The sequence below is a fragment of the Oreochromis aureus genome, linkage group 17 (assembly GCF_013358895.1).
Source record: "Oreochromis aureus strain Israel breed Guangdong linkage group 17, ZZ_aureus, whole genome shotgun sequence".
NCBI lineage: Eukaryota > Metazoa > Chordata > Actinopteri > Cichliformes > Cichlidae > Oreochromis > Oreochromis aureus.
The window spans coordinates 33,870,667-33,898,540 of record NC_052958.1 but is presented as its reverse complement, the minus strand read 5'-3'; the positions used below and the strand labels follow the sequence as shown (position 1 = coordinate 33,898,540).

The window sequence follows — 27,874 nt, the reverse complement described above, 5'->3', positions numbered from 1 at the left end:
AAGGTCACTGAAGTAGTTAAACAACTCCATGGTGGAAGGTCCCCAGGGTAGATGAGACTGGACTCAAGGTTGTAAGCCTCTGGATGTTCTGAACTGTCTCAACTAACATACCTCTGCAAATGGATAGAACTTGGGGAGAGTGCCTCTCGACTGGCCTCTAGGACGGTGGTTCCCCTCTTCAAGAAAGGGCACCAGAGGGTATGTTACAACTTCAAGGGGATCAGATTTTCTCAGTCTACCTAGGATGGTCTATGCTGGGATACTGGAGAGGAGAGTCCATCCAGTAGTCGACCCCTAGCTTAAGGAGAAACAATGCAGCTTTGGTCCTGGTTCTGGAACACGGGACAAGCTCTGTATCCTATTAAGCATATTTGAGGGGAATTGGGAGTTTGCTCAACTATTGTTTTATGAAATTCGAGAAGCCATTCAATGGCATTGCTTGCTGCGTCCACAGGGGCTGCTTCTGGAGTATGTGGTGTTAGGCCCATTGTTAAGGGCTATCTGGTCCCTGTACAACTGTAATGAGAGCTTGATTCACATAGCTAGCAGTAATTCGAGCTGATTCTATGTTTCTAGAGATGAACTTGGTACAGCATCATTTCACAAGATCCTGTCCCCCAGCCATTTACAAGCAAAATAATCAGAAACCAAATGCTAACAATTCCAAAACTCCCTTTTTCAGCGATCCCGGACAAGCCCCCACTTCTTACGTTCCCCTTAAAAGGTCCAGGGGCTGAGGAAAAGTAACAAAAGGTTTCCAGGTTGAAAAAAGGAGGCAGAGAGGCAAAATTGTTAAATTAACAGGTTTTATTAATGTTTCTATTAATAACTAAACTAAAAGAGACGGACCAGCCGCTATTACCTTTTGAAGAAAGAAAACAACAAAACTCAGGTGATCATCACTAAACTGAAAATAAGTCAGAGGGGGTGAGTATCAAAAAACACTCCTCTCCACAGTAGGAGCAATAGACAACCATACTCACAGCTCACTAGCTACAACCCAACAAGGCTCTCTCTGGCCCTAGATCACCTTTCTTGGGCCTTAAGCATTCTTAATTGCTGATGCTGTGCAAAAAAGGTGGCACCTAAGGCAGGAGATATGGTAGGACACACCCACACAGGGTCAATTTCAGAAGGAGGCCCTGCTAGGGCCGTAACAATGGGTGGACGGACCCATTATGTAATCAGTGAAAACTTAATTAGTACTGAATAAGGAGTAGCAGTTTTTGTGAATTGATGTTTTGTTGTTTTGTTCTTCTTTACATCATTTTTATGGTTTTTATGGTGGAACACTTTCAGCATCAGCATACCAAAATTTTACAGATGCCTCAGCTTTTCTGAACAACCTTATGATAACAGAAGAAGATTGATAGTCATGCTGTTCAAGAAAATCATGACTGGTGGTGTGGGGTATACTGCCAAAGTTAAAGCAGGGTGTACTCATACTTTTTACACATCCATCTTACATTCTGAACCTGGCAACCTCGCTAAGGAGACTGGACGTTAAAATAACTTATTCATGCTCCCAAATCCAGAATGTCTGCATCTAATTAATAACTTGCAACATGCATAAAAGACAAGCTTTAGATGAGGTAGTTTACTCCAGAGTGCTAACCCCATTTTTTGCATTTAAGTTAGTTATCATACTAGATTTTTGTCTAGACTGAGTGAAGCAAATGCAACTAATCTTAAAAGGCAGTGTTTAAGGAATCATGTCAATGTTTTCCTTAGACCTGAAAATGGCCATAGTTAAAAGTATTCTTGAACAAAACCACTGAATAGCACAGATAAAATTCTGCTGATTAATGCCACTGCCCTTTGGTCGTGCTTCTCTGGACCAAGACATGAGGAGCTCTGCTGCACATTTGTTTTTTCTTTACCTCCACAGGTCTTTTTATCCAGGAGTTTGTAGCCAGAGGGGCAGTCACACTCATAACCAATTCTCTGGTCCTTGCAGATGTGGGAGCAGCCACCGTTGTTGTCTGCGCACTCATTCAGGCCTGCAGAGACAGAGTGGCAGCAGAGGAAAGGGCAGGGATGGCAGAGAGGAAACAGTAAAAAAATAAAACAAAGAGTTGAGCATTGTTCCAATAAATTCCAGCAGGTTTTTAGACAGAATAACTTTGGCAACAGAAGAACAAGATGGACAGGAAGACAATCCCACGGGTTGGTCTGTATGGACAGTTTTAATCATCCTGCCAGTAAAGATATTTTCGTCCTGTCAAGCATGTCTGTATACATCAACAACTCAAGTTTGTGTATGTGGTCGTGTGTGCTCTACTAGTCTTAGCTAGTAGTTCCTGGAACGGATCCATTTTCCAACAGGAACCTTTGCTTATCCCAGGTGCTACTGCACTATAATGCCTATTGTAACACAAGCACATGCTCTCCTTCATCCTCTCATCCAATCTCTCCATTTCCTCCTTGTTTTTTTTCCCTTTTAACAGAACAGATTGGACTGAGTCATCCTTCCTTTCCCTTTTGTATCAGTTTCTGTGCCTCCATTTATCCCTTTTGTCTTTCAACTACCCTCCAGGGAGTGAAGAGGGATCTCTGCAGAAAGCTAAAGCTGGTACTTCATTACCGGTTTACATTAAAGATTTAAGCTTCAAGGCTACAGGTACTGCTGTGAGACTAAGACACTACTAGAGATAGAAAAAGAGAGACAGCAAGACATTAAGGGAGACTGACAGGAAGAGGAAAAGAGTAGCGTGGACTTTCACAGATTTGCATTAATTAAAATTAGACTGGTAATTTATAGTAGAACAGCATACCAACAGAGTATCAGCCTTTTTTAAACTAAAATAAGGTGAAAAAATGAAAACCTGCTTCAAGCAGTTTAAGCAGGTTTTAGCAGGACTGCTACAAAACAAAACACAAAGTATGTGGACACTCATATCCATATTTCTATTCCCTTGTAATGTTGTATAGTTTGTATTGAGGTTTAGTTAATAGTTTAGGAAAATCACACAGACTATAATGACAATAGCATGGGTAAAACATGGAAGTGGCTGGCAGAAGGTCCTTTTCAGATACCAATAAACTCTTTCTAACATCTTAATTCTAACGCCAGACAGACACTGAACTGTTTGAGATGATGTCTGGAGCAATGTTGGAGTAAAATATCTTATATTTTTGTGTCTGTACACATCGATTTATGGATCAATTTGTGGATCGATGTACATAGAAACACATGTACATAGAATGAGTGAGTAAAATTCAGAGTTTTACTAAATACCAAAAATGATCCGCAATGTCATTCACAAATAAGCTAAAGCTATATTACTGCTAATAAGTGATATTACTGTGTAGACTTGGCCTAACTTAGCGCCATCTTCTTGTCTGTGATGTGTGCTAACTTGCAATTCACAGATCATCATATTTAATTCTTATCATATGTTTACATGGGAATCATGGCAGATTCTTCTCTCACCCCAACCGGTTGCAGCAGATGGCTGCCCCTCCCTGAGCCTGGTTCTGCCTGACGTTTCTTCCTGTTAAAAAAAAGGGTTTTCCTTCCCACTGTCGCCAAAGTGCTTGATCATAGCGGGTCATGTGATTGTTGGGTTATTATCTTTATGTATTGTTGTAGGGTCTAAGTTACAATATAAAGCGCCTTGAATCGACTGTTGTTGTGATTTTGCGCCGTAAAAATAAAATTGAATTGAATACATCCATCAGCTGTGAGGTTAGAGGAAGATGCACAGGCAGTGTGCACACATAATTTTATACTGACACGATGGGTGCCAGGCCACTCCACTTCAGACAGGCTATGGGTCAAGTGCAGCATCTCTTAATAACCTCGGACACTTTAACGTGTACATAAAGTAAAATCTCAGGATACAACTCGGATTACTTGAGTTGCAATTCCCTTTGTTTCATTAATTTGACAAGATTCTATTAATAAGTACACTTTTCTCAGCTGCTTACATCTGATTGCGGATGAACTGCACCCCTTGTGGTGTCAAATGTGTGACCGAAGCTGAGGAAGCAGTAATAATCTGTGCTGTTTGGATAATCTCTGTGGCTCCTTATGGGTAACGTAGTCGTGTCACGCTTTCTCGGCTGAGATCGCACCGGAGGGCAGAGTCGTTTGGGTCTTTGATCATAACAAGGTAGTTGAGAAATATCCTGATTTACTCAGCCTTGATCAAATGAATCTCCTTTACATAGAGAAGAGTGACCACCCACATTTGAAAAAGCTAATGATCCCTGGTAGAGTGTGTGCGTCAGTGTTCTCACATTAACGTGTGTGTGTGTGTAAAGAAACATGGAGAATCTTACCACACTCCTTCACAGGTTCATCTGACCAGTCCTTGCAGTCTTTCACGTTATCGCACACCTTGCTGCTATCGATACACTCCCCGTTCTTACAGCGGAACTTTTTGGGCCCGTCACATTTTGTAACTGTAGTGAAGACATCAGATAGCTTAAAAGGTTAGACTTTTAGCAAGCGTTTTAATCAGATTGCACCCCGAATTAGTGTTTGGCAACACAATAATTCAACCCTACTGTGATGAAAGACTCCAGCGCGTCAGATTTTGTAGAGTACAAGATTCTAATGATGATACAGTAAATGTCAGGCCTTAGCAAAGCAATGCTGTCAATGTTTCTTGTGGTCTGTGGAGATAATTAGCCCAAAGGTTGACTGTTTTGACTCTCAGTGAAAGGCATTAGGCAAAGCTTGATCAATAAATTGCTTAGCTCTATAAATAAAGACAGGCTACAGGGAGTTAAATGCGAGGTTAACAAAAGTTTGTAACTATTCTAATTAGGGAAGCTTACTGAGAAAGCCATATCATATGTATAGTAACTAATAGTAAACAAGCTCAAAAAAAAGAGATAAAGGCTTCATGGAAAATGTATGCGTTATATGGTTTGGACTACAGATGAGCCAGAGGCAGCTGAGCTCCCATCAAAGAGGCCCTTTAACTCTCTTGAAAGTAGAAGCTAAATAAAATGTAGAAGAGTAGCAGATGTGACATCCAGTGTCTATTAAATGCACGAAGCAACTCAGCTGCTACATATCTGTTCTGTGCAAGTTATACGCAGCTGAGTTGTCACAGTAAATAAAAATATCGCTGTAGCTTCTTTGCAATTCTTTGAATCATCACCTCCATCTTCCACCACTCAGGAGATTCACGTGGAGGGAACACAGGGGAGATTTAAGGCAGTGGAGATTCACAGCCTCTTATCCTCCCATGCCTCTAAGCCTATCTTTTGGTGGACATTTTTCTGATTAAAGTCTCTCATGGGGCCGAACTCACCAGAGAGGCCATCTGTGCTGCTCTTCGTTATAGCTCGTGTGAAGCTAGTTAAAAGTATTAAAGTTGTAATTGGCCACTTTTGAAGTTTAAGAAAGGAGGCAGAAGCGAGAAGCAGAAGGCCTGAAAACTTTAAATAAAATGTGGAATTTTGACTTGGCGTTTAGAAGAAAAGCCAACAATATTAAGAGGAAAATAAAATAGAGCAATATGTTGTTCTAATAATAATCGGGATGTTTGCTTGTTTCTTCCTTTTCCGTACTCGTGAGACGCTTACCGTTGACACAACCTGCTTCATCACTGTAGTCCGGACAGTCGTGAACTTTGTTACACTGCTTGGTGCCATGAATACAGGAGCCATCGCCACACTGGAACTCATCAGGTCTGCACGTAAGCAGTGCTAAGGAACACAAAACACACACAGCTAAGAATTAGCTGAGTATTCCCATTAGTCTAATCCATGAAAAGACAATGATTGAGTTCAACAATGAAAATCCAGAGCATTTTAAATTGTTCACAAAGTCAAATTCAGCCCTTTTCCTTTCACAACACATTCCAGTATTCAGCTCTAATCTATCATACGCACCTCTTGATAGAGCATAAATCCTCATAAACTCCTATACTGAAAAAAAAGCATTCATGTATTCATCCAGCATCTGAAGCAAACCCACATCTAGTGACCTATTGAGAAGGTGTGTGCGTGTAAATGTGTATATAGACATTTGTGCTTGCTCTAACGGCGGAGGGACGGTTTATTTAACTCATTTGTCTTTTTAACTGGCTATTTAATTATTCATGTGTTGTGTTTTGGACTGGCTCCGCCAACGGAGCAGAGGCAGACATGATCAATGACTGTGGAGCCGGTAAAAAACACACGGCAGACAATCTCTGTATCAGGAAATATGGTATAAACACAGCCACACACAACGGTTCACACCATTTGGGCACGTTTAGGTTTTCAGACACATACAGACATTATTAAATGAGCAAAATTAAATGCAGGCTTGCAGCAGGACATGTGAACGCCAGGAAAAGAGGAAGCTGAGACAGACTTTTAAACACTCAGACAAAAAATAAATAAAATAAAGACAAACAGATGTTAATGCTAAAATCACCAAACTGGGCAGGACATAATCCTGCACCATTGCAAATTGTGCCGATTCCTTCAGCCAAATTATTGAGATCTGAGCTCAACTAATAGTGATAAATCCCCGGGATGAATAGTTATAATAATGGATTGCCATCTGCAGAAACGTTGACAGGACGGAAAGAAGGAAAGTTGAGAAACGGTCAAATCGTATCACATTTACATTAAACTTCTGTCACTCTGCTCACAGTTGCTTGTCTCAGTGTGTCTGTGAAGAAGCTCGAGGTTATTGAGACAGATGTTTCGAATAAGATGGGAAATGATACGTTAGGAGCGTGTGTGTGGGAATGAGCAGAGCCTGATGGAAACGAGGAGACAAGGAGAGAAGAAACTGGAGGTATAGTATGCAGTTATTGTCACAATCCTCATTTACACTCAAACGTTGCTAATCTTCTATACTCTCATTTACATTGCCATCCTTCCATTCTCTTCTGCTTAACCTTATCAGGGTCGCAGTGGGGGCTTGAGCCTATCCCAGCTATCATGGGGCGAGATGCAGGGTACACCCTGGACAGATTCCCTCTTTTTGGTTAATAGAGAGATTTTTTTGGTCTATTTTTTAAATGTTTTTTAGGCAGTTAGCAAACTGTTTGAAATGTTTCGGAAAAGATATCAGTTGGTAGCAAGGACATTTTCCTTTCTTAAAATAATAAATAAGCTAATTATTTTAGGAAAATAGTCTGCTATAATAAAATATACTCTAAGCTGTCGGCTGCTCTGTTTACATGTTTAGTGAATTTTATTTTAAGCCTCCAATTCTCCAAACTAGCATTCCAGCTAATAACTCAGTGAATAATGCATTGAACTTCCAAACAAAGCCAGTGTTAGCATTAGCTAATCAAGTCAAAGCTCTTATTAAAACGTGCTCAGGTCCAGTTAAAGAGACTAAAGTGATTCTGATTGAAACACCAATATCAAGGCTTTAAGGTCATAGTTCTCAAACCACATGACATATCATCGCCCATGTTTGTCTTTTATTTACATTTATGGCTTAGACAAGTCTTGATTATACTCCAATGTGAAGACATGAGGGGTTAGTAGTCATTTTCTGCTATATATATTTCCTTTAGATCTTTTGTCATGCATGCGTAGTTGGTGCACACTCGTGTCAATTCTCCACAGACAAGTCTGACGCTCAAAGTCTGATAATGACATTTGTGTCATTCAGACCTGAGTGGACTCTAGCATACTTGCAGAAAGCAGAATCAAGGCTTTAGAGTGACGTTTCGACCGTGTCACAGATTTAGACATTGTATTTGAAACTTGCTGTCAAAATATAACCACATAAAAACGACCAATCGTGTAGTGCTTACCTACATAATTATTCCAATCTCGTAAACGACGACTCCACAGACCCATGTAATTTAGTCTGGAGTGCAGCAGCCATTAATTTAAGGATAAGGAGGGTGTGTACTGTGATAAAGGGTGAGCAGTGATCTAAACACTGAAACAACATGTACTCTGTGATTTCTGCTTTATATATTGTACTAACACCTTATTATTGTGGGTGCATGTGTCTGTTAGAGAGCTTGCACCTGGCTGCGTGTGCGGCTGCGCGCTGTGCTTGTATCATGTCTTATGTGTGAAGTTGCTGACATCTCTCTAAGTGGTGTGTGGGCGTGTGAAGAGGAGACCACATGGGGGTCACACTTGATGAAGGACCTTCACCTCACACGAATGCACACATGTGCACACACGCACACACACAGGCTCAGATGGGTTTGTCTCTTCTTGCACAGATCACATGGTTGCATGGCAACACATTTGTGGATCGTCACGATAAAATTAGAATTGATCTTCTTTTAGTCATTTGGTGGCACATTTGTCACATAGTCTTTGTTCAGAGTAAAGCAGGTTACTCTTTAAAGCATAGTCCTCCAGTACATTTAAGCTGCTGCTCTCCAAAACAACTGATTACTTTTTGGTATCCATCCGTAACTTTCATTAAAGGCTGTAGCTGGCATTAGCTTCACTACAGCACCAACCAATATTGAATTACATGACCTAACAAGTACAGATAAATGACACAAAATATCCACAAGTACTAATATAAACCATTCATCCTAATTTCTAAAATTAATGAAACTGGATTCTTTAGGCTGAGCAGCTACTTCACTACCACTCTCCTCAGACTGATCAGTTGAATCGTGCTCGTTGTTATGGAATAATCAAAGATAATTAAAAAAGATGTTTTGATTAAGGAACATGCCAGTGGTGCGACTCTTTCCTGTGTTTTCTAATTGCTTTGAACAACAATAAAGCGAACGGCACAGGGGGAACACATTGTGGCAAAAAGAAAAAAGCTGACTTACGACAGTTTGCTTCATCTGATTTATCCTTGCAGTCTGCCTCGCCGTCACACTTCCAGTTCAAATGGACACACTCGCCGCTCCCGCACTGGAACTCGGTCACCAGGCAGCGGGGTTTCTGGGGCTCCGTCCTCCGGCTGCAGCGCTCCATGGACTCGTCTGACTTGTCCTTGCAGTCTGGGTCGCCGTCACAGCTCCACAGGGCGGGGATGCACTCCGAGTCGTTGCAGCGGAACTCATGCTGCCCGCAGGTGGGAGCCGAACATTTCTCCTCATCGCTGGCGTCCCCGCAGTCGTCGTCTCCGTCGCACACAAAGATCGGTGCCACACATTTCCCGTTACGACACTGGAAGTCTTTGGAGGGGCAGGCCTTGGCATCTGCAGGAGGAAAGGTACATTAAATTATAATTGTATATATATTTTATTTAATTCTCACTGATTATTATAACCTGTAATATTTACCAAATTAATATCAGTCTAATAATTACAGAATATTTTTTGTAAATAGCTTTATTTTCAAGTCAGCTGTTACATGAAACATCAGCGTGGGAGTAGATCAGGGGAAATACGAGTTAAAGGACAGCTATAGTCCAACTTATCTCTGCATTTAATCAAACTCCATCAGAGGTGGGAATATGCACACCAATATGTCTTTTTACTCCTTCTCTACAGATGGTAGGACTGCCAATGTTAAAATTTAGAGTTAACAAGAAGAGAGTCCTTCCACAGCTTCCTTTTTAGCTCTGGAGCTTTTAGTGGCTGGCAAGAATCAAAAGGAAAGATTGATCAAACTGTCGACAGTTGCGTGGCGCTGAAGAATACCCCTTTAAAGCACAGCTTCCTTGAAAGTCTGACAAGACAAAATGCGGCAGGTGCAGGAACAAAGCGAAGGGATAAAGAACCAGGAAGAAAACAAACTTGCCTTGTAGAAAAAGTATAAATTATGAAATATTAAAAAACGTAAACACCACCATTCCAAATACTTTGAACATATAAAGATGTTGCTGACCGTGTATGGCACAAGGTCGAGAGCTGCAGGAGTCCAGCGTATATGTATGGCTGTATGATGAGCACAGCTGCAGAAACCTCCCTCCTAGAGTGTGTGTGTGTGTTTATACATGTGCGTGAATGTTTAGACAGAAACACCTGTCAGGAATGAATATTCATGTCCATGTCTGCATTTTGATTTTTTCCAGACTGGTAACTAAAGACCTGCGACGAAAAGTGTGATGACATTTCAGTTTTTAATGTGTTGTGTTTTAGTGTGTGTGTTTGTTCTGTTGGTGTTGTTTTATATTACTGTGCTTATATGTTTCCTTCCAGCAGTGGCATTATCAAATTCCAGACAGGTTGGGCAAATCAATTTGAATCCTATAATCTCCTCCAAAAATAACGGAAAAGAAATCAAAACAAACCACTTGTCTGATGCAACGCTCTCCTCTCTGGGCGACCGGCATAACTGCTTCATCCTCTCTCTCTTTTTTTGTACCAACCCACACAGTACGCCAAAGGGACTCATTATGATAATAGGCTATCGGATTCCCTGTTAGCTATTACTACTAGCATGCTAATCATCCCTGCTCAGATCTAAGTAATTTAATTAACATGAGCACAAAAACAACATCAGCAGTATCCCGGCAGAGAGTACATTTGTGCAAGATGCATAAAGTTACAAACTGACTGTTTTCAAAACTTTCTGCATCAACAGCGAGACACATTTTCTTTATGAAAATTCCAAACAGATTTTTGCTAGATCCCTGAGGGCAATTATGTGTTTCTAGTTGGACTAAACACATTTTATGCTCTAAAGAGTCCATCATTATAGCAGAAGGCTTGGTCAGCCAGGTGTGTTGGATATAAACAGCAAGGCTGGGATAAGAAGCTTGTTAGTATGGTTCCCACTGGGAGACTGAATGACAAAAGAGATAGTTGGCTCATAATACTTTTTCCTTCTACTACAAAAACAAGTAGGCCGCTTCCAATTCAAGGATTTTTTTTTTGTCTTAACACTATAATGAAGTTTAGGTTTTCCCTAGCAATTTTTCCCTAGATGCTAAAGTGACATCAAAACAATAGAAGATATTTTGTAAGGAACTAATGAGTCACAATATACACCCGCACCCAAAGTGCACTGTGTATAAACGAGCTACCACTTGTTTTTTTTGTAAGTGCAAACATATCTGAAAATACAGTAAGGCAAACATTTAGTTTGTACAATTCTAAAAAGTTTGAAAATCAACATTGGGTTTTTGACCACCTTTGTTCTTCAACACGACCTAAAGTTTCTTAGGTAAATTTTACTTGTAATTTCTTTAAGTAGCCTTCAGGAACAGTTCTCCAGGCTTCTTGAAGGACATTCAAAGCTTCTCTGTGGAAGTTGGCTGCAGTATGTTCTGTTCTCTGTCGAGATGATCCAACATTGCTTAAATAAAGTTGAGGCCTCTTCATTATTCCCTCAAATCTGAAAAGATCTCCAACACCACTGGCTGAAATGCAACCCCAAACATGACAGAGCCTCCACCGTGTTTTGCAGATGGACGTAAACATCCATCCATCAACCTCTCCTGAACTTCTCTGTACATGTTGATGATTTGAACCCAAAATTTTAAATGTGAACTCATGTCTTCATAAGGACCGTTGCCCCTGAGTTTTAGTCGAGTTTTTAATTTGAAAGTTGTCATACTTTTCTTCTTGTTTCGATCCTTAATAACGACTTCTTGAACAGTAGTTTGGTGAGATGCATTTCTTAGGTCACGTGTCAGGTCTTTGCTAGACTTCTTCCCATTTTTGTCGGACATTACATTCAAATACTGTTCATCTGCTCAAAGTCTTTAAGGACGCACTGCACACCATGTCCTGATATGCCAGGTTTTTAGCCAATAGCTATTTGAGAGGTGGCACCTTTGGAAGCAAACTATCAAGAAATGAGAGGTGGCTCAAGACTTCTGCACAGTACCGTAAGACACACGCAGCAATAACTATCTGGCAGCACTGCTGCATATCAGGACCTGGGATATAAACTGGAAATTAAACATAGAAAATAAACAGCCTATTCTCACAGTCAGCCACCCAAGTGATTCTGACATGACACACATTCTTGTGTCTCACACCTTCTCACAAAAAGTGATAAACCATGAATCTGTTACTTTCAAAGGAGTCCTGGCCTCAGGGAGTTTGGAGCCCTGTCAATATGTGAAGGACCAACAGTACATTAGGCAGGGTTGGTCATATGTAAGGAGTATATAGACACGATCAATAAAGTCATATTTGGATTCCACATTGGTAGAACACAAATGATCCAAATTGACAATGCGTAACATTAAAGCCTTTTTTTCCTTTTCCTTTTTTAAAACTAGACCAGTTAACACAGAAAAAGATTGCTGTCTTTCAAACCTTTAAATAGGTGCACAGTTCTTTCCAAAGAGGGAATTAAAGTATTCTTAAAAGCACTTCAAACAAATTAGCTTATAAAATTAGACTCTTGCAAAGCCATTTTCTTTTGCCTCTTAGGTCACGGGTATTGTAAGTGAAAATGTCGCCTAATATGACCAAAACTACTAAGTCTTTCTCAGAAAGTAGCAGGTTTGTCTCAGATAACCCCAGTTCTATCTTTATTTTTTTCTGGCGTCACATAACCAGTTTTAAGAACACCCTACAGAGATCTTTAGACTGCCACTTTGTAAATGACAATTTAAAGTTATTGCACTTATAATTAACACAATTTGCTGATGTTGAAAGGCCATATTTGCCCGTGTCAGCGTGATGCAGTGATTAGCGCTGTCAATAACAGCAAGACTAAAAGTTTGAACCTTTTGGCTGGTCTTTCTCTGACGAGTTTAAATAATAATAATTAAGGAAGAAGGACGGTATGACCTGCACAGAGCTTTCATCTCAACATCATCCACCAAGGCTGGAAGTACATGATAAGCTATCGAGGCATCCTACATTCACAACGGAACATTGACAAGTTCTTCAAGTTGCTCTAAACAACCCTTTTGGAGTTTTTTGCTTTGGTGTTCTTTGCATGAAATAAATTTGCAAAAACAAAAAAAATGGTAGTGATCAACTCACTAACCTAGCGGGCAAAACATTACTCCATCGTAACGTCCGATACTGGACAGTTGGTATTACTGCAGGACAAAAGTGTTGTTTTGTTTACCTGAGTTGGGCCAAGACTACTTAGATCATCTATTAATGGGAGAAAAAGCGAAGATATGAAGAGACATTTTGCACTTTTACAATGTAACGTCAGAAAACTTTTGGTATTCTAATTCATTTGTCACGTAAATGTGTCATTACGAAAAGCTGATCAATTTCCAACGTCATTTCTACAGCTGAAATGAGCCGTCATGGACAGTCTGGGTTTCTGTGGAGAAGCAGGGACTGGGAGGCAGGGTTAGGAGACGCATGTTCACATGTTGGTGCCATAATCTCAAAATGGCGATTAGTGTACCCAATACCACAGCAAAACACCTCAGTACTGTTTTTGCCCACCAGGTGGGTGTGTCCCAGTAGCTCGGGCATCAGATGAAAACTATATATTGCTGTCATTTTTAAAACTTGATAAATTCCCCAAAAGACTTTGGTCTTTGGTTGATTACTGTTGATGGCCTCTGCATTCATTCAGGCTTAAACCAACCCTTAGAAACAGAGGACAACAAGACTGCATTCAGAGCTCAGAAGAGTTCATGAGATACTTGAATAGATACACTGATAGATCTGAGAGTAGAAATATTGGATGTTGTAGTCTGAAAGAGTTAAGAGGTTTCTGATTATACTATAGAGGTGGACTCCTGACTGTTAATTAAACACATCCATCCAACAGATCAGTGGACCAATTACAATATTAAAAAGGTAATCAGTAAGCTGTACCCAATTCCATCTTGACAGTTACGTTCCCCAGTAGGTGACTGTGCTTAACATGGGGTCAAAGCTTTCCATCCATCCATCCATAGACCCACCAGTTAACAGCTAACAGATAAACCAATACGATAGGGCACAGCTCGTTGACCTTGATCTAAAGGACAACTGAACTCTCTTTCAGCATTGAGCAGAACGTAGCAAACAGCTATGCATACATGCACACACAGAGAATAAAAGATAAAGAATCTTTATGAACACAAAGAGCCACAAATATACAAATGGACAATAAAAGAGCCAAAAAAGTATTGGGCACACACCCACACACATCATCTCTCAGCTTTTGTCCACGAGTCGGTGAGTTTAATGTTTCTGGAGCGAGGAATCCAACCAGACTGTGGTCTAACATGTCAGGCACTGAGCCGCGGTGTGTATGCACGTACGTGCACGCACACATACACGCGGTCTCGTCCACATACGTACATTTGTCTGATCACTTCACTTCACCGGGTGCACTAGCAGTAAAGCAAGCTAAAGATCACAGATCAGCTCCTAACAACCAGAAATGGAGATAAAATATTTACTTCACAGTGATGTGTAAAATGCTGCATTTAACTGAACTGCAGCTCCGCAATCTGCTGGAAAAAAAGAAGAAGAAAGCAGCAACACCTGAAAGCATTTTAACACGGAGCAGACTTAATGGGCCGTATAGAAGACAAGCAACATGATCATCTACTCTATGGAATATCAATATGTATGGCTTATCTTTCACACGAGAGCATCAATAAAAAAAATTTAAAAAACACATCCGTGTCAATTCAAGCATACCTTGTACCATCAGATACACGAGGGTAATTGTAAACAAACTGCCATCTATATTCATGAGGATTGATGTTAGGGGAGCAAAAAAAAAAAAAAAACTCAAACAGCAGGATTTTTTTTCGGCTTAATTATTCAATATTTATTAAAAAGTTAGAAAGTATTATTCTGTTGGCAGAAGTTTACATTCTTATCCAACATCAGAAAAGCACTTTGATAGGTCCAAAATGTATTCTTCTGCTAGCTCACGGTTGACTTTGGACCAATGTTGCATGAACTGTCACTTTGCCTACTGCCTTCACTGCTGAAAACCTAACCTGCAAAAGCAGGAATCCCCCTCACCAAAACAAAGGCAAATGTCATATACTCAGAAAAAAGGCAAATGCCCTTTTCAAAGAAACGGTGCTTTATAATAAAGGGACTGCAGAGGAGTGATGGTAATGCATCGCACACTATATTTACCATATTTGTGCAAATGACACCAAGAGAGAGCAAGAGAGCTCTCCCTCCATCTCTCACTGACATATCTGACCCACTTTCACTGGAGCTCAGGAGAGAGTACAGTATTAAAGGTTAAAATCAGTGTGCAATTACGTGATGACACCTCAGGTTTTTTGTTTGAACCACCAATAAGAAAATTCACGAATACAGTTTTCTTGCTCTCCACGACTTAAAAGCATTCAAGAAACATCTTGAAATATTGTGTGAGCGTTTCTGAGAACAGGTACCTAATGTACCATTTGCTGTGTGTCAGGGAACATTACCCTTGAAATCATTAAAACAGCAAACTGTCAGTGAAAGAACAACCCAGAGGCGTCAACTTCCCAGCATCGTCCTGCAACAACATGGCTGCGTGTCACCAGCGTTTTGAAACGTTAACCTGATGCCACTCTGAATCTAAACACTGAGAAGTAGACCGAGGGAGAGGCAGCTTTTGATCATAATTTTAAATTATGCAGTTTAATGTCTCCTTGCACTTTGAAATGAAAGCACAGTACAAATTAAGTAATTGGAGTGAAAAAAAGAAATCATGGAATGATATATTACAAACCAGAATGTATTCTAAATTTTTGACTCAACAAAAGCATTCTTTCTCCAAAAGAAATCAAATATTCTTCAGAAAGTTCTTCGCACAGTGGTCGGAGAAGTTTCCATAAATGTTCAGCACTTGTAGGTTGCTTTGCTTTCACTCTTCTGTACAGTTCATCCCAAACCAACTCGATGGGGTTTAAGTCTGGAGACTGTGCTGATCACTCCATGTTTTCAAGCTTACCACCTTGTTCTTTTTTCTTCAGGTAGTTCTGGCATAGCTTGGACTTATGTTTTGGGTCATTATCTTGCTGTAGGATGAACCCCTGACCAACTAGGCGCATACCAGAAAATAAATGTTACACCCCTAAAAATGGGGGAAAGAATCATAAGAGTGCTTTTCAGTTGCGCATCTCATGCAAAAGTTTAATGCAATCAAAAATGAACGTAAGTATTTTACATTCTGTACCACTCAATGTGAGGGAAAGAGCTAATTAATAAACCAAAATAATAATAAACTGCTGTTGTATGTTTTTGTATGTTTTCTAGATACAGATACGTTTACTAGCTCCTGCCGTTAGGTACTATATAATTGCTGTTAAGCTAACTGAGACTCGTTATGTCTAAGTACTCATGAAACTATAATAAAATGCTTCTAAAGCTCACAAAATGAAGAATTATCTATAAAGTTGTCAGCTTACATTTGCTGGAGTCCATACAAACCAATTGGCTGGGTGCAGTATGACTGCAGAGGGCATTGGTGGGGAGCACTACTACATATGTCAGTCATCTTTTTTTTTTCTTCTGAATTTTCAATAATCTTTAACTTTGATCATATTTTCTTTTTAGTCATAAACAGTACTATTTAAAAATTTATTATTTAAAGGAATGCTTTAAAAACACATCAGATCTCAATGGGGGAGGGGGGGTCATGCTGCATATCAATACTGATACAGACTGGGTAATCTGTTAGAAATGAAAGGATGTCACATCGCTTGATGGTAATGAGAATTCCCAAGTTACAGAGGGCTGAATTCAAAGCCACTGTGAAATACAGAGTGAAAAAATGATGCAGCAGACTAGTCTATTTTGACAATTTTTCATTGCAGCAACTCAAAATGGTAGTTTGCATGGCCTCGTGCTTGTATGCATGCCTGGCAATGCTGGGGCATGCCCCTAATGAGACGACTGATAGTGTCCTGGGGGGGATCTCCTCCTGGATCTGGACCAGGACATCACTGAGCTCCTGAACAGTATGAAGTGCATCCCAATTGCTAAATTGAAAACCTTACCAAGTTCGAGTTATCACATTCACAACATTTTTAGAAAACTTGACCTCCGACCTTGACCTTGAGGTCGAGGTCACCAGAATTCAAACTTGTCTGATATTTTTAATAGATACACCTATGGTATTAATTTGAAGGTGCTACGTTGCTTCATTCTCAAGTTATCACATTCACAAACGTATGCGTCCATACCGCCTGGCCACCCGGCAGTGTGATGATAACACCCCATGGTCCTTTTATAACTGTGGGGTAAAAAGTGCACAGCGCGCCAGTGGTGGACCAGACAATTCTGGTATTCTATTGAAAATGCCAATTGGGCTCCACGGTGCTAGGCAGTGAACACAGGGCCCACTAGAGGATGTTTGGCCCACCATAAAGTCTCTTCTTGAGTCTTCTGATTGTTTGATCAGAGACATTCACACCAGTGTCCTGCTGGAGATCATTTTGTAGCTCTGGCAGTGCTCATCCTGTTCCGGCTTGCACAAAAGAGCAGATGTCGGTCCTGCTGATAGGTTAAGGATTTTCTACAGCCGTGCCCAGCTCTCCTAGAGTAACTGTGCTGAGTGACACAGCAAACCTGGCAATGACAAGTATTGATCCCCCATCCTGGAGGAGTTGAACTACCTGTGCAACCTCTGTAGGGTCTCGCGTTATGCTACCAGTGGTGGCATTGACCCTACTAGCGAAAAAAAACTGTCTGAAAAGATGAGGAGGGAAAACTGTCATTAGCCTCCCCCTGTAAAACCATTCCTGTTTTGGGGGTTGTCTCATTGTTGCCCCTCTGGTGCATCTGTTGTTAATTTCATTAACACCAAAGCAGTTGAATTAACAACCTCCCAATTCTACTTAACTGACCAGATCAATATTCCAGGAATTGACTTGATGCTACACTTTAATTAAAAAGTGTTCCTTTCAGCTTAAGATTTCTCCAGTAATTGGACAAAAATGTTACATGTTTAAATACAACTATATTAAAAACAAACACAGAGGCGCTGTAGTGTAGTCACCTGACAAGTGAAAGAACCACAGACTAAGTTCCAAGAGGAGACCCAAAACCAGGTGGTGTAAAAATCTACCAAATCAAACATGCGAAGCTACCTGCTGTGGTGAATAAGGAAGCTGACAGTGGCCTACATGTTGACAACAAACACAAATGAGTCAAATTAAAATACAATCTGATCAATAAATTCTTATCAAAATCAGTTTTATACCATTTTTAATACAATGAAGCAACAAATGCAATCGATTTATTTTAAATCACAAAAAGATGTAAGCATTCCAATTTTGTCTCCCTTGCACTGCCTTTCAAAGCTTCCAATCACCTGGGGTTAGACCGTCGTTGCTCAGAGTAAAAACATGTCAAACTAAGTGTGAAAAGCCAGTGAGAATAAAGCCTTGATGCAGCGTGGCAGCTGAGCCTGAGGAATCCGACTGAAATGGCAGCTTAGACGAAAAGAAAAATGGCACAAAACTTATTGAGACTCTGAAAGTCTCTAAGCAACCTGATTAGCATACTCCAGGGAAAGACTTCTCTTAACCACCTTCATGATGAGCAGGGACTATAGGGACTGCGCACACACACACTGAACACGCACGCAGCCCAACAGGGCCGGTATACTGAATAGAACAGGATATTTCGACAGCTCAATCATTATGCCATCTGACAGCAGCTTAGAATTGAATATTAACAGCCTCACGAGCAATCACTGCAGAGTGAAAATGTGTGTGTATGTCTGTCTACAGCTCCTGTATGATGAATGTCCTGGTGGTCTACAGTACACATAGACGTCCATTTGCACAAAGAGGACTCTGGGTGTTGTAAGATTTCAGCCATTGAACGTTAAAACTGACATGCCCGTCACTCCCTTCTCTTCCTCAGTGTTAACTCTTATCGCTGTCCTCAATTTCTGTCAAGCACACATCACATGTGTAAACCACATAGCCATGCTCGTCTGCTCGCCTGTCTGAAAATAATTGTATTCCCCCCCATAATTGTTAGAAGACTGAATTTATTACAGGCTGGTCATTAAGTGTGGTGTTTGCATCGCCGCAGAAAACATGTCATGAATAGCACAATGACCAAATTACAATTTTAGATGGCTTGAATTATGTGACTGTCATGGTGCTGGGTCTTTGACCCAGTATTTTGAGTTGTGGTTCTGGACTTGTTATTGGTTGATAGTTTATGTTCTAGTTCCTGGCATTGGAAAATGTTATTTTCCAATGCCTCCGAGTTTGTTATTTATAAGTCTTGATTTCTGGTTTGTTTATGTTTGTTTCCCTTCGTGTCCAGTCTCTCTACGTGTCCTGTCATCAGTGCCCCCACGTTTGTGTACCTTTGATTATTCCTTCTCAGTGTCTGGTGTCTCTGGGGTCTGTCTCCGTGAATATGTTTGGATATCCCCAGTATGTCATGTCTTAGTGGCCTTGCCCCGAGTCCCAGTTTTGAGTTCACATATCTGAATCTGAATCTCTGTGTGTCTTACTTCTTGTTTTATTTCGATAGTCTCCTCTCTCGTGTGTGTGATGTTCAGTTTTGTTACCCTTGTCTCGTTAGTTATGATTCTCTTCAGCTGTGTTCCCCAGGTGTGTCCACTTCCCTTAATCACCCTCTTGTGTATATATTGTCTGCATCGTCCTCTGTTTGTTGACACGTTCTCCCTCATTGAAGGTGAAGTTTTCTAAATGTCAGGTTAGCTTGTTGTCAGTTAGTCAATTCATAGTTATTGCTGTTATTGCTGAGGTTTTTTGTTTGTTTGTTTTTTTGCTTTTCATTGCTTTTCATTGCTTTTTTCCCCCCCAGCAAAAAAGTCTGAGGTTTAGAGTTTAGTTTGCCGAGTCCACTCTGTTCACCTCATACCTGCTCACATGACAACCATTGACTCTACTTAGTGCCTGGTGTTAGTCTGACAAAAACTATTAAGTTATAACTGCTTTAATAATCTGAATGTGGCTCAGTGTTGGTTTAAATTCTTTGCTAATGGGTTTTAGTAGAGCAAGACAATCACATTTATGTTTCGACTGTAAGAAATGTAATTATGTATTACCGAATTACTGACCACTACTTTAGCACCAGCCATTTAGGTGACAAATAAATCATTAAGTTAAAAATAAAAATAGCAAAAGGGCTTTGAAAACATTTGCTTGCCTGGAAAGTATGGTGGGTCCTTCAGCTGTCTAGAGCTCGCTGGGCAGGAAAAGCAGTAAAGTGAAAAGATCCCAGATCTGACTCGAGCTAAGCGGTGTTTGCACCTTTATCAATTTCCAGACAAACAGGCTTCACTGTCATCTCCAAGTAATACTGAGAGGGTGCATGTGTGTGTGCTTGGCCGGGGTTGGGGGGTGAAAGAGGAATGAGTAATGTTTTTAAAACCATCAATGGAAGAAAACAGTCTGCTCGAAACTGAAGTGCAACCGCCTCTGGGTGCCTAGTGAGCCTGTTTGTGTGCTGGCGCTCCATTACATTACACCTACGCGCACAGTGAGAGCAGTCAAAGGATTATAAATGAAGGAGAACATAATGGGAAGAAACTCTGAGACAACGGCTAGCACTCTGTATCTATGCAGCCACCTCTTGTAGTATAAATGTGGGAGAAGCAAGATTAAAGAGGGAAAAATGTATTACGATGACTAGACTTTTTTTTTTTTATGTCAGTGAAGTCTTCTTAGTCTTCTTTGATCTGCTATCAAATAATGGAATCCATGTTTTTTTTCCATAGCTTCCTATAATAAAGAAGCTACATATTGCATGTGTATAGATGTATAGGAAAAGGGGATGTGCAGGTATATGTTTTCATTTGTGTAGTTTTTATCTGTGTTTTTCATTAGGATACTTACTCTGTGCAGAAAGCACCTGAGCTTTCTGATAAACGTGTTTATTAAGATGTGCAACTTTTTTTCCCCCACTTGCTTCTTTTTATTTTCCATCAGAAAAACACACACATACAGCACGCACATAATCTCTCCCTCTGCTCGGCTCCTCTCTGCCCTGCTATAAAACACCATCTAACATATCCCTGGGCATCGATTCGGCAGCAACTTGCTGTAATGTAACGCAGCAGCACTGGCTGATGTGAAAAGAGCAACAGGTCCTCGGGGCCTGCGGGAGCTTTCACACTACTGTCTTTCTCCCTTTCTGCAGATGAGGACAGAGAGGGGAACAACACACAGAGAAACAGTCTGCTGGAAATATCTGGAGTGAGTATTAGCACTGCAGAGAGATTAAACTAAAGCAAAGACAAAAAGAGGCATATGCACTGGGCATAGATAGTGATGCTTTCACTCACTGGTACTGGAGACTATAAAACCATCACATCAGAGTGTGAAGAAGAGAACTAAAAACACCAAAGATGTGGCAATGCTATGTTCAAGCGGCAAACTTTAAGGTTCAAAAATAAAGCAAATGCAGATTTCTTCAAATGGCCAAAAGACAAAAACATGTTTAGGGCCATTTAACTCCTGCCTTCATCAGAACATGGAGAGTGATTTTCTACACAACAAAATCTACAACCTACTGGCCTGACCTACCACTGATGGCAATGCTGACACGGGCAGCTCTAGTAACTTACTGTCGCAAAGGTGCCCTTCTCAGCACAATGAAGTCACTGAGTTGAATACTGCAGTACTATGGAATAGTCTTGAGCCACCCCTCATTTCTTAGTTTTTTTCCAAGGAAAATGGGAAATAGCTGCACTACTTTATTGAAACGTGTGCAAACATACATGAAATTCCATCACAAGGCAAAGAACTGAGTTTGTACAATTCTAACAAGCTTGAATTTTAATAATTGGTATGAGCACCTTTATTCTTCAACACAGTCTGAAATCTCTTTGGGAGTCTTTCTTTAAGTAGTCTTCAGGAATAGTTCAGGCTACATGAAGGACATATAACGCTCTTTGTTGGATGTTGGCTGCCTTTTTTTGTCCTCTCTGTCAAGATGATCCCATACTGCTTCAACAATGTTGAGGTCTCTGGGGAGGCTAGTCCATGACTGACGGTGTTTATTGTGTGTTCTTTATCCAGGTATGCTTTTATTGCATTGGCATTGCCTTTGGGATCATTGTTATGCTAAAAAATAAAGCTGTTGCCAATTGGACATTTTCCATAAAGTACTGGTGGATCAAAACCTAATGGTACTTTTCTGCTGTCATAATTCCATCGAATTTGACAAGAGCACCAACATCCCTGGCTAAAATGAAGCCCAAAACCACGACAGAGCCTTCGCCATGTTTTAGAGATGGCTAGAGGCACTCACTGTACCTCTCTCCTGACCTCCTCTGCACATTTTGATGATGATGATCAGCATAGCGCCAGTGTCCGGCAGCCTCGCCTCTGTCAGTGCACCCCAGGGTGGCTGTGGCTACAACGTAGCTTGCCATCACCAGTGTGTGAATGTGTGTGTGAATGGGTGGATGACTGGATGTGTAAAGCGCTTTGGGGTCCATAGGGACTATTAAAGCGCTATATAAATACAGGCCATTTACCATTTACCATAGCCTACTTCGACATAGACTTACTTCTTGACCATTTTAAATGACAACAATACAGAACAATCAAGAATAAGAGTGTGGACAGGCCCAGCCGGACAAGCTTATCATTCTCAATAGACTTGGTGTGGGTTAGGGTGTCTGTATGAAAAGGCTTATGTTAGAGTTATGTAACTGTAATCTTTTTTTTTTTTTGTTTGTTTGAATACATACATAGGCATGAATGCACCATTTTTATTGCTGTAAAGATAAAGTAGCCTGGCTGACTCTGATACAGTTGTGCTGCTTCTACAGAAGGGTTAGAAGACTTAGAAGAAAGTAACAGAGAGGAAGAGGATGTAGCAAGCAAGATGGATTAAGAAAAAAAAAAGATGTTAAAAAAAAAATCGACTTTCTAGTTTCTCCAGGTAGAAACGACAGAAGCACATTCAGTCATTCAATTGATATGTTGAAGAATTCAAGATGTCAGTTTATTGTTGTACGAGGAAATTAGGACCAGTGTGTAAGATTGAACTGCCTCTATTAGCATAAATATCATATGTTATTCATAATTCTGTTTTCATTTGGGTATTGTTGACTATACATGGTATATGAATCATGTTATTGTTAGGTTGGAGTGAGCCCCTTGTATCTAGAGCTCTAGAGAACAATTCAGTTTATTAAAATTATAAGTAGAGCTGGTAAAGCACATTTTTCTGGCATTTTTTGGTTGAATTCTTCACCTAATAAAACAGAAATCAGAAAAAAGGGAATTCATCCATCTTGAAAAAACTCACTGTTGAAAAAAAATGTTTTAGCATCCGCACACTATGAGGTAATGCAAACACATAGCTCGCAGCAGATGTGTGCCTAAACACGTGCGATTTCACATTAACATAAATTAAAGGCTCATAAACTTTCTTCAGAGGCCTCCTCTTAATGTAACAGAGATCCTCTCTTCCTGGATCCATGTTTTATTCAACATTTGGATATGCTCAATTAGTGGCCCAAATTAACATTAGCTGTACAACTGTAGCTGCTGACGGAGGGAGGGAAGAGAGATGGGAGATCAAAGGTGCAGGAAGGTGATGACGGCAGCGGTAAGGATAGGGGATGGATGAAAGTAACAGATTTCAAAAAGGAACTATGTTTTCAGACCACTGATGAACTAATTTGATGTTTGTGGGTGGTACAGTGCTCTCTCTGTGCAGCCATTTCTATAGTTTTACCAAAGATCTTGATGAGTACGCTGCCACAATCATGACATTGTGAGAAAGTCAGGGTGGGCTATTGGTCCGTTATTCTGCTTCCAAATGTTTATCATGTAACTGAACTTCATTGTTTGTGTGGCAAACACTCATTTGATGTTCCAGCTGTGTCTGGTACATCAATTAAAGATTACTTTTCCAAGAACAACAAATGGAAGAGTGGGAAAAAATTAGGTTATCAGATACCCAAAGGGAGTGCTGGTCTCATTAGTCCTTGCAAATGTTTTATCTTTATCTGTTTAAAGGATGAGAAGGAGATGGGCTGACACATGCATATACTTTTATATTTTTTCTTGTGGTGCAGCACCAGTGACAGTATTGAGATACTCGCTTAATAATAAGTAAATAATGACACCCACAACACATCGCTTTTCCCCCTCTCTTATACCTGTGATGCATTCAAGGGGCAGATGTAAATAAAGTTGTGGTCGCTGTACTTAATAGCATCTAGCCAGCGCTACAGACGAAGAGTGCACAGAAATGGACTAGTAGTTTTTTTGTGGTGGGTAATTTTAAATGTAGCTCCACAAACATCAAACACGCAAACGGTTTCTGTGAAGTCTGTCACAAAATGTGTCTGCTAGCTGAATGAACAGTGCATTTCCCAGGGAGGGGAAAAAAACTAAATGCACGATGGAAAAAGATGTTAGAAATAGAGAGGGCAGATGAGAGATTATTTTAATAACTGCTCTGCAAATGAAATTTAAATCTTATATGTATGTCCTAATTCATTTTAGAGTTTTTAAATCAACAAACTGTGAGTATACCAGTTCTGTTTTATTCACAGTTTACATGAAACTACTGTGCAGTTCAGTGTAGTCTAAACTTGTTAGTTTGTTGTGAACTACAGTGATGTTGCACTGCTGCAGAGCGGCTGTGGTGTTCATGGTCAAAGTTAGTTAACATCAAGGGTAGCAGACATCTATTTACATATATGCTGATGTTGCTGATTAAATTCACTTGCTCAATTCTATATTTCCTACAAGCTTTATGAGGTTTAGAAAATCAGCTATTGAGTCATTTGCTTATATCTTACTGAATTTATCTGGTTAAATCTCCCAAGAGCAGTGATTTTCCGAGAAGCAGCGCTGGTCACAGCCTGCACATAAGAAGAAATCCCTTCTGTCACTCACAAAACAAGTTACTGTGTGAAGTATTTCTAAGCGATACTTTTCCCCACATTACACTACTACGCTCCATCTCACCTGCCAAATCCCACTTTGACCCCTGCATGGACTAAACCAGCATTAAGCTCCGGTAACATTACATTATCTACATTCTGTAAAGTCTACTCACAGACAGAAGCCCTCTTCAGAAATGTTATATGACTGACTCCATAAACACACAAAGGTGTGTGTATGTGTGTGTGTATGTGTCCGTGTGTGTTATAGGAGCAAATGCAAACTTCAACCTTGTGCCACACTGAAAGTGACACATGAGTATTGCTAGATATGACCTGCAAATATTTCCATCACAGCTTTCGTGACAAAGTAATGAGGGTGCTTATTTAGACATGAAACAGGTATGATCACATGTCCTCAGATGAATGGAAAAGAGTGTTTGTAGAGAAGGTGTATTCAGGAACATGCATTCCCACGATGACGCACACAGACTCAGAATGTAAAAACAATACCTGCTTTGCTGCTACTACCACACTGTGACTAAAGTGACACAGATGTAAACAGTCATGTAAGATAAGCAGTCTTTGTGACTACAGCTCTTTTAATACTTTAACCAACAATGAATCCTCTTTAGTGACTTCGCACATAATATGATGTAGAGCTGACATTTTGTATTTAAAAAAAAATATTTCAAATGTCAAATCTCGGCAGACCTGCAAGTAAACTGTACCTTCAGAGGCTGGTGGAGGCGTAAAACTGCAAGGTGGTGCTTTTAAACACTGTAGAGTTTTTGTGTTTCTCCACTTATTTAATTCATCATCCACATCTGTAATAAGGTGATATCTGGACTCTGTGCTTAACTGACGGATATGAAATTTGAATTTTAGATACTCTGAAGTGTTTTGTGAAATTTTGTGTTTTGGAAAAAGAGTCAAGTTTTCATGAAAATAAAGACTAGCGTTAATGGATCCATTGTGCTGTTGGGCTTTAAGTCAGCTTTTATGTGTGATCTCTAAATGTCTGGTCAACTTTTTAATATTCATCAAAGGCTGATCTCTGCAGGTTATTATTACAGCAGAACGTCTATAACACCTACCTATATAATCAAACCACTTCAGACAGTAAATCAATTACCATCAAGGGCCCTATGATTTTTTTTTTTCACAGGCGTATTAACCACTTTATTTTTCCACTGAAAAAGGTGATGAAGAGTTGGCCAGGCCAGGCAGATGAAAGGCAATGGAGTCTATCAATACACAAAAATACAATGGAAAATTACAGGTGCTAAGCAAGCATGGGAAGAAAACTTATACACCAGATACAGACAGTATGTGAACAGTGCAGCTTGGGTTACATGACTAAATCAACAGCGCCTGCTGTTTTCATTAGGTTGTGGTCATCGACTCCTAAAGAGATCTCTCTGTGATACCATCAGCCTAAAACACACACACACAATACAAACAGATAAACTGGGAGAAACACAGAAAAGACTAGAAGCAAGGTGTGGGAAAGAAGATGAGTTAAGCCATCCTTCTAACCATGCAAAAAACAAAAAACAGCGATCACAACTTTTAAAATGTGGCAAGATTGTAACAAACTCCAGATTTCATGTGTTTACATTAAAAAATTCTGCATTAGCACGCAGCTGATGTGTGAAAGCTTTTTTTTCTATATAGACAATAGAGCGGTGGGAATCAGCAGATGCCCCACAACATGGTATTTTCACAATACTTCACTCATGATACGATATTGTTACGATTTTAAACATTTTGCAATATGCTGTGCAATAACAGATCAGAGTTTATCACCTTACGATGCAATCTATTTCTCATAATACAACAGTTAAGTGTGATAAAGACAAGAATTCCCATTTAAATTCACACTTGCTCTAAAGCGACCCTGCAGTCCTTCTTGTTCACAGAATTCACAGAGTATTTGAATTTATGTAATAAAGCATCAATATTGGGGTCTCTATATCGATATAATATCGGCATGCAAAATATCACTATACTAAGCTATATCAATTTTTTGTGGATGGCAGTTAACATGAATTATTACAGTGAACAAAAATGAAGATGCGGACAGAACACAACGAAATCAAAGAAGAGAGTTCGCAGAAGAGACATTAAGGAGAAAGAGATCCATGCTGGTACAAACCACAGGATCCCTCTGTGGAAGGAAACAATAGCTGCAAACTGATACTTTTAACTGCACACTGCACTCGCAGTGTGCAGATGCCCCCGTGACTTATGTAGTGAGCCAATATCCATGGTTTGAAGGCAGCATGTTACAGCTAACAGCAACACTGTATCAATAATAATACATGAGGAGGCATTTGTAGAGTTTTGCTGACTGCCAAATTGGGGAGTCTGCACATCTTTGTGTCTCATCTTCAGCATGAGAATATATGGATGTCAAAGTTTCTGAAGGACAATGCCAGCATTATGGAAATAATCTGAAATGCATCACGCAGATAATCTTGTAGTTTCCTAGTGAGGACACTTGGTACATACTCACTCTGCTTTGGGCTCTTGTATACAAAAACTGGCTAAAATGTCCCCACCTTGTCTCCATTAAAACATAATGACTGTGACAGTAAAAAAGCCATTTTTCATTCGGACAAAGGCACCAACATTATATTAGAGATATTAGAGAAATTCAGAACATAAAGGGCAAACTGTACATGCAATCTATATTCTTTAAAAAAATATGCTGTGGGTGCATGTGTTTGTTTCAGGCTTAAAATCAATAATGCTGCAGGCCAGATGTTTATGCTGATGAAAATCAATACCCCTTTTTCCTACAGCTTTGATATCAGCTGGGAGGATGTATGCTACAAAGTGTGACAGCAGTTGATGTATGCATAATTGCTAAAAACATGTGAGGGCATTGCTGATCAAACAAGTGCGTGCTTTCTGAAGAGACAGACTTGGGCTTGATTTTCATCATGATTGTAAAGTAGATGACAAGAAATTTAGCAGTAAATTCCAAAAGCGTTAGGATGCTTTGAAGTGATGATGGGCAGAAATTCAACAATCTGCAATCTGTGGAACGATTTCAGAATAATGTTCCTCGACATAAAATTTCAAAGACTTTGGGTATCTTATCATTTACGGTTTATAATATAAAGGCTGAAAGTCAATATTGGATGCCTGTGATCTCTAGCACTGCGTGAAAAACAGGCATGATTCTGTCATGGCAACCAGTGCATGGACTCAGGAACACTGTCTGTGTACACAGTTTACCATGCCATTCACAAATGCAGGTTAAAGCTCTATCAGACAAAGAAGATGCCACATGTGAACA

General features: G+C 40.0%; 1 protein-coding gene across 3 annotated transcripts in view; it reads right to left on the bottom strand.

Moving 5' to 3' along the window:
- The window catches only part of lrp8 (low density lipoprotein receptor-related protein 8, apolipoprotein e receptor), a 166,214-nt gene that overhangs the window by 37,752 nt on the left and 100,588 nt on the right, over positions 1–27,874 (bottom strand). For all 3 annotated transcript variants that reach the window (XM_031760253.2, XM_031760254.2, XM_031760252.2), the window contains exons 5-8: positions 8,724–9,098; positions 5,542–5,664; positions 4,285–4,407; positions 1,881–2,000 (exon numbers count right to left, since the gene is read on the bottom strand). In XM_031760253.2, coding sequence (XP_031616113.1) covers positions 1,881–2,000; positions 4,285–4,407; positions 5,542–5,664; positions 8,724–9,098 — 741 coding nt within the window. The remainder of the gene's footprint in view (positions 1–1,880; positions 2,001–4,284; positions 4,408–5,541; positions 5,665–8,723; positions 9,099–27,874) is intronic.